Source organism: Lampris incognitus, chromosome 10 (genome assembly GCF_029633865.1).
Source record: "Lampris incognitus isolate fLamInc1 chromosome 10, fLamInc1.hap2, whole genome shotgun sequence".
NCBI lineage: Eukaryota > Metazoa > Chordata > Actinopteri > Lampriformes > Lampridae > Lampris > Lampris incognitus.
The window spans coordinates 6,492,166-6,505,477 of NC_079220.1; the positions used below are offsets into that span (position 1 = coordinate 6,492,166).

At 49.0% G+C, this 13,312-nt stretch overlaps 1 protein-coding gene across 1 annotated transcript in view; it reads right to left on the reverse strand.

Moving 5' to 3' along the window:
- The window catches only part of ciita (class II, major histocompatibility complex, transactivator), a 47,263-nt gene that overhangs the window by 17,164 nt on the left and 16,787 nt on the right, over positions 1-13,312 (reverse strand). Inside the window, exons 11-16 of the mRNA XM_056287629.1 lie at positions 11,007-12,343; positions 4,991-5,530; positions 4,276-4,455; positions 2,147-2,218; positions 1,248-1,328; positions 1,067-1,150 (exon numbers count right to left, since the gene is read on the reverse strand). Of these exons, the coding sequence (XP_056143604.1) occupies positions 1,067-1,150; positions 1,248-1,328; positions 2,147-2,218; positions 4,276-4,455; positions 4,991-5,530; positions 11,007-12,343 (2,294 nt within the window). The remainder of the gene's footprint in view (positions 1-1,066; positions 1,151-1,247; positions 1,329-2,146; positions 2,219-4,275; positions 4,456-4,990; positions 5,531-11,006; positions 12,344-13,312) is intronic.

The window sequence follows — 13,312 nt, forward strand, 5'->3', positions numbered from 1 at the left end:
TGCGTGCGTTCGCCAGCTGCATCTCTCCGGTCGGCAGTCTCGAAGGAGTCGCCTCGCCACTTTCGTGACGAGGCGACTCCGGGCCGAACCGCTGCTTTTTCCCCACACACACAGAGACGCATTCACGTGACGAACACAAGCCGACTCCGCCCCCCTCCCGAAGACAGCGTTGCCAATGATTGCTGCTTCATCGAGTCCGGCCATAGTCGGATCTGACGAGACCGGGGGCGCGAAACCCTGGTCGAAACCCCAGCAACGCCCTCCAGCTCCTCCTGGGGGATCCCGAGGTGTTCCCAGGCCAGATTGGATATGTAGTCCCTCCAGCGAGCTCTGGGTCTACCCCGGGGTCTCCTTCCAGTTGGCCGTGCCCAGTAAACCTCCAAAGGAAGACGCCCAGGAGGCGTCCTAATTAGATGCCCGACCCACCTCAACTGGCTTCTTCGATAGGAAGGAGCAGCGGCTCTACTCTGAGCTCCCTCCGGATGTCCGAGCTCCTCACCCTATCTCTAAGGCTGAGCCCAGACACCCTACGGAGGAAACTCATTTCAGCCACTTGTATCCACGATCTCACCCTTTCGGTCACTACCCAAAGCTCCTGACCATAGGTGAGGGCTGGAACGAAGACTGACTGGTAAATTGAGACCTTCGCCTCCCGGCTCAGCTCCCTCTTCACCACAACGGTCCGGCACAACGTCCACATTACTGCTGATGCTGCACCAATCCGCCTGTCAGTCTCCCGCTCCATCCTACCCTCACTCGTGAACAAGACCCCGAGATACCTGAACTCCTTCCAAGTACAAGTATTTGTAATAAATAATAATATGGCTATTATGACAACCCATCAACTTTGCTGTCGTAATACTGACATCACAACGCAATGCTGTAATACACAATAAGTATGTATGTGTATCCATGTATATGGATATATATATTTTTCTCTCTCCTTTTCTACTTGTGATGTGAACTCAAACCGGATGTGCGTTAAACGGTGCTTTGTGAACCACACACTGCTAAGCTGAATAAAATGACGGTACGAAGAACACAGAAATAAAGACAAGACGCTTACTTCAGTATCTCCAGCGAAGACATCGACTGTAAAACCTCAGCCAGTCTCGCTACTCCGCTGTCTCCTATTTTGCTGTTCTCCAAACTGCAGGAGAAAGACGTTGGTAAATATGAGGAACACACACACACACACACACACACAGACACACAACACTGAGATATAAATGTGTGTGAGTACTGACTCTAGGTGCTGTAGGTTGCATAGGCGTGGCAGGAGCTCGCATAACAAAGGAAGAGCCAGGGGGCCATTCTCTGGACCAAGACTAGAGAGAGAGAGACAGAGACAGAAAGTCTTAATCGCTCTTATTTCCTCCACCATCATCATCATCATCATCATCATCATCATCATCACCATTAGCATTCTGAATGATCCGTCTCAGCGGTTATTGACTCAGGTCCTCAGGTACCACCAGTACCGCTGGGTTTCTATCCTACCAGGAAGTTTATTACATTCACCTCCCTGACCAGGAATAAAAAAGGGGGGGTGTAGGGGTGGCGTAGTAGTCTATTCCGTTGTCTACCAACACAGGGATCGCCGGTTTGAATCCCCATGTTACCTCCGGCTTGGCCGGGCGTCCCTACAGACACAACTGGCCGTGTCTGCGGGTGGGATGAGGATGTGGGTGGGAAAAGGATGTGGGTATGTGTACTGGTTGCTGCAATGGCGCCTCCTCTGGTCGGTTGGGGCACCTGTTTTGGGGGGGGGGACTGAGGGGAATAAGCGTGATACTCCCACGTGCTACGTATGTCCCCCTGGCGAAACTCCTCACTGTCAGGTGAAAAGAAGCGGCTGGCGACTCCACATGTAGGAGGCATGTGGTAGTCTGCACCCCCCCCCCCGCCCAGATCGGCAGAAGGGGTGGAGCAGAGACCGGGATGACTCGGAAGAGTGGGGTAATTGGCCAAGTACAATTGGGGAGAAAAAGGGGAGGGGGGAAATCCACGACATACCTGGCAAAACAGAAAACTAGAACTGCCTCTGTGTGTGTGTGGTGGCGGAGGTCGGGGTGGTGGCGGAGGTCGGGGTGGGGGTGGGGTTGGGGGGGGTCAGTGTATGTGATTAAATGTCAGCGTTTCTTACTCAAATTCCAGTTTAAGAAGTTCTCCCACCGCAGGCACTCCCTCCGCAAAGATGGCGTCCGATTTGCTGGATCTGAGAGACAACAACACCAGAATCAACCAATCAACTCAGACTTGGTTTATGTGGCGCAGCTCGTACGTTAAAATGAAATACGGTACGCCCCGCCGCGAGGAAAAGAGCGTTGATGAACAGTCGACAAAGGCTGGGGGAAAAAGAGCGAAACAAACGCAAAAAGCTTAAAGAAGCAATGTGTGGGGGGCATCCGGGTAGTGTAGCAGTCTATTCTGTTGCCTAGCAACATGGGGATCACCGGTTCAAATCCCCCTGTTACCTCCGGCTCGGTCGGACGTCCCTATAGACACAATTGGCTGTGTCTGCGGGTGGGAAGCCGGATGTGGGCATGTGTCCTGGTCGCCGCAGTAGCGCCTCCTATGGTCGGTCGGGGGCACCTTTTCGGGGAGGGGGGGACTGGGGGGAATAGCGTGATCCTCCCACGTGCTACGTCCCCCTGGTGAAACTCCTCACTGTCAGGTGAAAAGAAGCGGCTGGCGACTCCACATGTATGGGAGGAGGCATGTGGTAGTCTGCAGCCCTCCCCGGATCGGCATCGGGGGTGGCTTAGAAGAGTGGGACAATTGGCCGGGTACAACTGGGGAGAAGAGGGTGGAACCCCCCCTCCCAAATAAAACAAAACAAAAACAAGTTAATACGAGAAATGTGATAAAGTCTGCTATTTCGGGATTGTAAATGTGGGAGAAAAAGGGGGTAAAATCCACACAAAAAAGGGATGTGAAAGCGATTGAAAATTAAACAAATGGAAAAAGGAAAGACCTCAGAATAAATAAACAGAGAAGTAAACACATACATACATTAAAAAGTAGCAATAACAATTGACCCTAAGTAAAGGCAACAATAATAGACGGTTAAAAGCTTCGGCTGCCCTCAGATCCAACGGGAGACTGTTGGGGCCCCTAAGTGCTAAAAGCAGCTTCACCGTGAGTCTGGGCGTTTCTAAATGAGGGCACTTGTCTTGTTTTGTTCTCGTAAACTCGTGAAATGTCATCTTTCGCAGCCCCAATCCTGTCCCAAAACAAAAGTTCTCATTTAGGCAAGAACGCTCGACGCGCCCAGATGAGTTCTCGATTCGCCCACCAAATGGAGGAGTCGTTGGATGGCGACTTGGCAGACTTGAGAGAAACAAAAGACCCCACACTCATTTCCACCTTAACAGCAATCGCAGAGAAAAGCAAAGCCCGCAAACGTTAAGTTCTTATATTTCTCGCGCTACAACTTATTAACACGGGGATCCTGGTCCAAATCCCCATGTTGCCTCCGGCTTGGTCGGGCATCCCTACAAACACAATTGGCCGTGTCTGCGGGTGGGAAGCCGGATGTGGGCACTAGCGCCTTCTCTGGTCAGTCGGGGTGCCTGTTCGGGGGAGATGGGGAACTTGGGGGAATGGCGTGATCCTCCCACATGCTACGTCCCCCAGGCGAAACTCCTCACTGTCAGGTGAAAAGAAGCGGCTGGTGACTCCACATGTATCGCAGGAGACATGTGGTAGTCTGCAGCCCTCCCCGAATCAGCAGAAGGGGCGGAACAGCGACTGGGAAGGCTCGGAAAAGTGGGGTAATTGGCCAGATAAAAGTGTGGGGGGGGGGGGATTTTCCAAAAAAAAATTAGTTATGAGAAATGTGTGGTGAGAAATCAAGAGTATATGCTAAATATTTTCCCTCTTTGGAAAGAGTAATACCGATATGAGAATCTGCGTCCACTTTTTCAGAGCCTTTCAGAAACCCTGCTAGCTCAGCGTATCGCACAATACCACCCAATTCCTCTCATCTCAAACTGTACATTGAGCATTTTATGTGTTAGCAATCTTGCTAGGTTGTACTCCCAAATCCAGTTTGTCAAGCGCATACTCCTCACCAACGAATGTTTGCACTTGGGAGTACTCAGAACCTATTGATCAACACATGGTGTTCATGTAGGAGGTAGTGAGGAGCAGAGAGTTAGTGGAACTGAGGGGTCTACCAGGGACATACTGTAGTTCATCAGCATAGCAGGAACATGAATAATACAGCTGGCATGTTTTGTCTCTTCCTGCATGCCTCTTCGGGTGTCTCACCTGTCTGTCAGCCTCCTGCATGTATGTATGCTGACCAGGTGTGCCAGGTCTTCTATATGACACACCCGTGTGGCCCTCAGAGGGTTGATGGTAAATTTGGACACTGCCCCTTGAAGTAGTTCCTCCTCCCCGCTCTCCTCTAGCTCCTCCCACAGAGCAATGACATCAGCAATACAGGCCCTGGAATTAAATGCATCCCAAATTTCAGTCTGGAAAGATTTTGTCTTGGAGATGAAGCTTGGCTAAACGGATTTAACAAGAAACATTAAAACAAGAAGCATATCATCCTGTGCATGTTAGAAATTTTAAATCTAAACTCATTGTGATGGATTACGTCACTCTTAAGTTGAGCATGTCAAAGTTACAGCCAGATATGAGGATGGGATTTTTCAACCCACTAGGTCAACCTCAAATCCAGAGCTGTAGTCACTGTGTTTAGATAAATATCCAATCGTCCGCGAAGGAGTTCTGGTCCCCACCCAACTGATGACACCCATAACACAAACAAATGCCTATTGAACTTTGCCAGATCACAATGAGGGGGAAAAATTGTGAGCTGACTTTGCTAGGCAAACACCAATGAAATTACCACTATCACTACAGGTGTCATTAGATTAGACAAAAACAACAATCTTCAGGACTGTGGCTATAAATCAAAACAAATCTATATTTTGCCCAGTTTCAAATGAGGGTTGATTTGCATAGTGAAAATTACCTGTATGCACAGATGTTGCTGAGCCCCACCAGAGTCCTGATCCCGGAGATCTGTATCCCGGTGTCTTCCAGATCCAAACAGCTTATTCTGACTCCAGGCCCACCTAGGCCCAGAACCTTACCCACCACAAACACATCCGGCGGGTCGAGGGCAACGCCGTGGAACGAGAGGCTTCCCAGAAGGTTCCTGGCGAGGCAATGGGCCAGTGTTCCTCTGCTACTATCCCTGCTGCCGTCCCTGTGGGCAACACTCATGTTGTAAATGCATTGACAGACCTCTAGGAGCTTGGCGGGAGTAAGGTCACCAGGGGAAAGGCTTTCCAGGCGTTTAGTCAGTAAAGCCCGCTTGGTCACCATCGTGTCCCTGGACACTCTCGATCTGCGTTTGTCATGCTCATGTACGTTTGTCTTGTTTTGGAGCAGCAAACCAACAAAAAACTTCTGTGTTAGATGCATTTCCTCCCTCTGCGTGCGCCGACGCCCCTTTGAGCCTGACTCGAAAAGAGAGGTCTGTTGGAGGAATGACCGCTCTACTGCAGTCCTGTGGAGAGAGATAGAGAGAGAATTTAAGCCCTGGAGATAAAAAATAGAAAGTGAGAAAGACAGACTTTGTCCTTTAACCTACTTTATTTAAACATATATCTACCACACACACTCCCACAAACACCCACCTCTCACAACACATTCTCACTCCTTACTCCTCCGCATCCCACCCACACCTGACCAACCACACAAAACACCTCCCCTTCCCCAGCTATACATAAAATGATATACCCCTAAGGATTATACATTTACATAACCCAGCCAATGAGGATGCACAAGCCAGTGCATCCTTAGTGCCCGTCCCAAGCCCGGATAAATGGGGAGGGTTGCGTCAGGAAGGGCATCTGGTGTAAAATCTTTGCCAAATCAAATATGCGGATCATAAATCAGATTCCCATACCGGATCGGTTAAGGCCTGGGTTACCAATGACCGCCACTGGTACTGTTGGCCAGCAGGGTGCCGGTGGAAACTGCTACTGTTGGGTGAAGGAGAACGAGAGGGGGAAGGCATGTCTAGAGGCAGTGGGAGAGGAGGCTGGAACTTTAAATGTTGGCACTATGACCGGTGAAGGGAGAGAGCTGGCTGATATGATGGCGAGAAGAGAGGTAGATATACTGAGTGTGCAAGAGACCAGGTGGAAGGGGAGTAAGACCAGGATCATTGGAGATGGATTAAAACTCTTCTACCATGGTGGGGATGGGGGTAATTCTGAGGGAAGAGTATGTCAAGAGTGTGTTGGAGGTGAAGAGAGTGTCGGACAGAGTGATTGAGTATGAAGCTGGAAATTGCTGAAGGTGTGATGATGAATGTTATCAGAGCATATGCCCCGCAAGTTGGGTGTGAGATGGAAGAGAGAGAAGAATTCTGGAGTGAGTTGGATGAAGTAGTGGAGAGTGTACCCAAGGAGAGAGTGGTAACTGGAGTGGACTTAAGTGGGCATGTTGGTGAAGAGAACTGAGGTGATGAGGAGGTGATGGGTAGGTATGGTGTCAAGGAGAGGAATGTGGAAGGACAGATGGTGGTGGATTTTGCAAAAAGGATTGAAATAGCTGTGGTGAATACATATTTCAAGAAGAGGGAGGAACACAGGGTGATGTATAAGAGTGGAAGAAGATACACACAGGTGGACTATATCTTATGTAGGAGGCGCGATACAAAAGGGATTGGAGACTGCAAGGTGGTGACAGGGGAGAACGTAGCTAGGCAGCATCAGATGGTGGTCTGTAGGATGACTTTGGAGACCAAGAAGAGGAAGAGAGTGAAGGCAGAGCCGAAGATCAATTGGTGGAAGCTGAAGAAGGAAGACTGTTGTGTGGAGTTCAGGGAGGAGGAGTTAAGACAGGCACTGGGTGGTGGTGAAGAGTTGCCGGAAGGTTGGGCAACCACTGCAGAAATAGTGAGGACACACCAAGTACCTTCCTAGCTGTCTAGCTAGGAAGGTCAGCTATCTGGACAGAGGAAGGAAGACAAGGAGACTTGGTGGTGGAATGAGGAAGTCCAGCAAAGCATGCAGATGAAATGGTTGGCAAAGAAGAATTGGGAGTCGGAGAGATGAAGAAAGTAGACAGGAGTACAAGGAGATGCAACATAAAGTGAAGAGAGAGGTGGCAAAGGCAAAGGAAAAGGCATACATATGAGAGGTTAGACACTAAGGAAAGAGAAAAGAACTTGTACCGATTGGCTAGACAGAGGGACCGAGCTGAAAAGGATGTGCAGCAGGTTAGGGCGATCATGGATAGAGAAGGAAATGTGCTGAAAAGCGTGGAGAGTGTGCTGAGAAGGTGGAAGGAGTACTTTGAGGGACTGATGAATGAAGAGAGAGAGAGAGAGGTTGGATGATGTGAGGACATTGAATCAGGAAGTGCGGTGGATTAGCATGAAGAATGTGAGGGCAACTATGAAGAGGATGAAGAGTGGAAAGGCAGTTGGTCCCGATGACATACCTGTGGAGGCATGTAAGTGTTCAGGAGAGATGGCAGTGGACTTTTTAACTAGATTATTTAACATAATCGTGGAAAATGAGAGGATGCCCGAGAAGTGGAGAAGAAGCATACTGGTGCTGTTTTTCAAGAATAAGGGAGATGTGCAGAACTGTAGCAACTACAGAGGTATAAAGTTGATCAGCCACAGCATGAAGATATGGGAAAGAGTAGTAGAAGCTAGGTTAAGAGGAGAGTTGACAATTAGCAAGCAGCAGTATGGTTTCTTACCAAGAAAGAGCACCACAGATGTGATGTTTGCTTTGAGAATGTTGATGGAGAAGTACAGAGAAGGTCAGAAGGAGTTTCATTGTCTTTAGAGAAAGCATATGACAGGGTGTCAAGAGAGGAGATGTAGTATTGTATGAAGAAGTCAGGAGTGGCAGTGAAGTATGTAGGAGTGGTGCAAGATATGTATGAGGGAAGAGTGACAGTGGTGAGGTGTGCGATTGGAATGACAGATGGGTTCAAGGTGGAGGTCAGATTACATCAAGGATCAGCTCTGAGCCTTTTCTTGTTTTCAGTGGTGATGGACAGGTTGACAGATGAGATCAGGCAGGAGTCTCCATGGACTATGATGTTTGTGGATGACATTGTGATCTGTAGCGAGAATAGGGTGCAGGTTGAGGAGAGCTTGGACAGGTGGAGGTATCCATTGGAGAGAAGAGGAATGAAAGTCAGTCGGAGCAAGACGGAATACCTATGCGTGAATGAGAGAGAGGACAGCAGAATGGTCAGGATGCAAGGAGTGGAGGTGACGAAGGCATATGAGTTTAAATACTTGGGGTCAACTGTACAAAGTAACAGGGAGGGCAGAAGAGAGGTGAAGAAGAGAGTGCAGGCAGGGTGGAGTGGGTGGAGAAGAGTGTCAGGAGTGATTTGTGACAGAAGGGTACCAGCAAGAGTTAAAGGGAAGGTTTACAAGATGGTTGTGAGACCAGCTATGTTATATGGTTTGGAGACAGTGGCACTGATGAAAAGACAGGAGGTGGAGCTGGAGGTGGCAGAGGTGAAGATGATAAGATTTTCATTGGGAGTGACGAAGAAGGACAAGATTAGGAACGAGTATATTAGAGGGACAGCTCAGGTTGGATGGTTTGGAGACAAAGCAAGAGAGGCAAGATTGAGACGGTTTGGACATGTGAGGAGGAGAGATGCTGGGTATATTGGGAGAAGGATGCTGAATATGGAGCTGCACGGGAAAAGGAGAAGAGGAAGGCCAAAGAGGAGGTTTATGGATGTGGTGAGGGAGGACATGCAGGTGGCTGGTGTGACAGAGGAAGACGCAGAGGACAGGAAGAGATAGAAACGGATGATCCACTGTGACGACCGCTAACGGGAGCAGCCGGAAGTAGCAGTAGTAGATTGTACATTTACATCATTCCCCCTCTCTAAACATGCAAACTGCCCCATTAACACACCAGATTGTCTGCAAGACCTTAAGGTCATTAACAAACACATATAATACTCATACTTAGCCCAAAGGTGTGCACATACTAACAACTTAAAAAACTAACAGTGGATCCTAAGGCCCACCACCCCTCAATTAATTTTCAACATCAGGTGAACCAAGAGGCCAATTTAGCCTGACCAAACAGAGGGCTGAAAACACAGCCTGGGTCTTTACCCATACAGAATACCTTGGCCCCGATATGTACAGACCCAGCGAAAACCCCATCCCTATCTTTCCACAGATCGCAGACAACACACCAGAACAGGTGACACATGAGAGAAAGAGAGAGAGCGAGGGAGAGAGAGAGGATTAATTAAGTCCTTGAGATAAAGCAACAGAGAGAGAAAAATACAATGAAGACAGAAAGTGGGGGAACAGAAGATGAAGAGAGACAGATAGAGGAAGAATATGTCTCATCTCATCTCATCTCATCTCATCTCATCTCATCTTCAGCCGCTTCTCCGGGGTCGGGTCGCGGTGGCAGCAAGCTAAGTAGGGCACTCCAGACGTCCCTCTCCCCAGCAACGTCCTCCAGCTCCTCCTGTGGGATCCCAAGGCATTCCCTGACCAATTGGACATGTAGTCCCTCCAGCGAATTCTGGGTCTACCCTGGGGTCTCCTCCCAGTTGGCCGTGCCCGGTAAACCTCCAAAGGAAGGCGCCCAGGAGGCATCCTAATCAGATGCCCAAACCATCTCAACTGGCTCCTTTCAATGCAAAGGAGCGGCAGCTGTATTCCAAGCTCCCTCCGCATGTCCAAGCTCCTCACCCTATCTCTAAGGCTGAGCCCAGACACCCTACGGAGGAAACTCAATTCAGCCACTTCTATCTGCGATCTCACCCTTTCGGTCACTACCCAAAGCTCATGACCATAGGTGAGGGTTGGAACCAAGATTGACTGGTAAATTGAGAACTTTGCCTTCCGGCTCAGCTCCTTCTTCGCCACAACGGTCTGGTACAACGTTCGCATTTCTGCTGATGCTGCACCAAGCCATCTGTCTATCTACCACTCCATCCTACCCTCACTCATGAACAAGACCCCGAGATACTTGAACTCCTTCACTTGGGGCAGCAACTCATCCCCAACCCGGAGGGAGCAATCCACCATTTTCCAGGAAAGAACCATGGCCTCAGACTTGGAGGTGCTGACTCTCATCCCGGCCATTTCACACTCAGCTGCAAACCGCCCCAGTGCGCACCAGAGGTCGCATTCTGATGAAGCCAACAAAACCACATCATCTGCGAAGAGCAGAGATGCAATTCTGAGATTCCCAAAATGGACACACTCCTCACCTTGGCTGCGCCTTGAGAGCCTGTCCATGAAAATCACAGACAGAATCGGAGACAAGGGACAACCTGGGTGGAGTCCGACACCCACCGAAAACGTGTTTGACTTTGTGCCAAGAATGCGGACACAGCTCTCACTTTGGTTATACAAGGACCGGATGGCTTGTAGCAACTGCCTCGGTACCCCTATACTCCCGCAGTACCCCCCACAGAGTGCCCCAGGGTACATGGTCCTAAGCCTTCTCCAAGTCCACAAAACACATGTAGACTGGCTGGTCAAACTCCCATGCCCCCCTCAGCACTTCCGCAAGGGTAAAGAGTTGGTCCGTTGTTCCACGGCCAGGACGGAATCCGCATTGTTCCTCCTGGATCCGAGGTTCAACAATCAGTCGGAGCCTCCTTTCGAGCACCCTAGAGTAGACTTTCCCAGGGAGGCTGAGCAATGTGATGCCCCGATAATTGAAGCACACCCTCCAGTCATATTTTCAGCCATGACAATATAGGACACACATCCTCGTCATCAGAAGAATATGTGTTATGGTGAAAGAAAAAACAGAAAGTGAGTGAGAGAAAGAGAAAACACAAGAAGAACCCCAAGCGGGGGTCAGGAAAAATGAAAGAGTGACAGAGAGACAGAGATTACAAGGCCTGGAGATAAACAGAAAGAGAGAGAGAGGGACAGAGAGAGAGAAAGAGAGAGAGAGAGGGACAGAAGAGTGAAAGTAAAGAGAATCAATAAAAATGAAGCACTGTACCTGTGCCTTGAAAGAGACAGGTGCACCGCTGCCAGGAAACTCTGCAGGAAGGAGTTGGCCCACGACAGGATGTGGCTGTCACGCATAGAATCAACTTTGCTGTCCGTTGTCTCTGCGTTTCTCTCTCTTTCCCCACCCTCTCTCCTTCCTCCTTCTCTCTCGCCAATTGAGTAGTCCGGCCTCCCCCACAAGCGGTGGCATTGGAAGAGTCCACAGCTGAGACCAAACCTCTTTAGTCTATCGTTTAACTGCGGCGGCAGTATGGGTGAATGAGTTTTGACGCCCTGCCAGGCCAGGGAGCTTAGTTTGAACAGTAAATTGCTCTCCTCTGTTCTGTCTTCGTTGACATTCCCACCTCCCCTTTCACCTTTTCCGACTTGGTCTTCCACGTCCATTTCTTCTTCATCTTCTACACTAGTGGTTTGAGAACAAGAGTGAGGGATATGACGTGCTTTAATGTTTGCTGCCTGAACTTTTTTGCAACACCTGCTTGCCCATGCCCTGTCTCGTCTCACATTTTCCCCATGGGAGTTCATGAACACATGTGTTTGATCAGCCGCATACGCATTCCGATGCTTCCGTCGCTTTTTCAGCTCAAGTGCTTGATAGCAGAGCTCAGTTAGCGTATTCGGAAAAGCGTTGGATTTATCGGAATGTGCTAAAACTGAACACACCAGCTGACATAGTGCAGGGTGCCAACACAAGCTGAACAGATACTTGCTGCTTTCCAACAATTTCATAGCAGAGGCACCGAGGGTGGGCCCAGAGAAGTACTGCAACAGATATGTCTTTATGTCCATGGAGGTGAAGCCACAGAGTTCCAGAAAGATGTCCACCCGCCGCAGGAGCTGGTTGGCGGTGCCTCTTGGCCGGGATGAGATGAGAAGCGTGCAGCCAGGCAGGAGGACCCTCTGGAGGATGGCAGAGTACAGCTGCTTCACAGTGTAGGCTTGTTTCTTACTGTCCTTCTGAAGGGAAGTCTGAAGGTCTTTTTCCAGAGTCTGGAGTAAGAGTTCGTAGTGCCGCAACTCATCAAACCCATCAAACATGATCAGGACACGGTGAGGAGCGGCCGTGATCTGGCTGAAGACGAGCTCGGAGTCTGTGCAGGGAGGGGCAGATGGGGAGAAATGGAAAAGGAGGGTCCAGAGGTTGTAGTCCGGCTCTGGTAGAGTGAGAGCTTTGCCGTCCAGCAAGAAGACAAAGTCGAACTGCGGAAGGAGCCCGTCAGACCAGTCGCAACAGAGCTTCTTCATCAGTGTGGTCTTTCCCATGCCAGCGTTGCCCAGTAACAAGACTGTACGTTTGGGTTTGGCTCCAGGTGAGGCCTCAAAGATCTGGGAAGAAACAAATAAACATGTACATGAGTAATAAACCAGAAAGGGTTTCTTAGATATTTATTTGAGACTGAAACAAGAATGCAAATATCAAGTTCTACTGCACTGTATCTGAAGAAGAAAGACACTTTATTTTGTCATTGTACAGGTTACAATGAATTTGTCATCTGCATGTAACCCATCCTATTGTATAGGAGCAGTGGGCAGCTGCAGCACCCGGGGACCAACTCTAGTTCTTCTTTCCATTGCCTTGCTCAGGGGCCCAGACAGGAGTATTAACCCAAATGTAGCCCGGGTGAGAAAAGGCTGGGTTTAGTACAGTTGTTAAATGCACATAGTTTTACTGTGTCATTTGGGATTTGCTAATGTCTGAGGTTCGCATCCCGTCTGGCCTAAAAAAGAAGAAAAGGAAAAAAAACTAAGCAAGTTTGATTGGAATGTACATGGGCGCACACACGGCATAGCGAGTGTACAACCTATTCTGTATGACATATAAGAGTTATTATTGGTTAATGTCAAATGTCAATAAGGGAAATCTTTATTGTGATTGGATGGGGGGCGGGAGTAGAGAAAAACTTTGGTGAAGAAGAGGAGAAGTTCTAGAGAGCTCGGGAGTGGAGGTCTGAAGTCAAGTGGCGTTCCACTGTCTGCAGTCTCCTCAGCATTATCCTGTATTCGGCTTTAATTGTATACTTGTTAGAGTCGACTATTATACGTTGATCAAACGTGTAAATTGCGAGGTATGTAGAGTCAGATTATATTCAGAGGTTTGAGATTGTGTATGTAAATTCTCACTGTTAACTTCGTTTGCTAGCTCAGTCAGCTAACGTTAGCCGATTGCTCCCGGTTAGCTTGGGTAGTTGGGCTAATCTCACCTTTACTTTAATGACGGCAGTTGTCATTCCAAATATGGTCTTTTACTGACAACATATAGGAGTCGACTCGGTTTTATAGCACGTTTTATTTTCT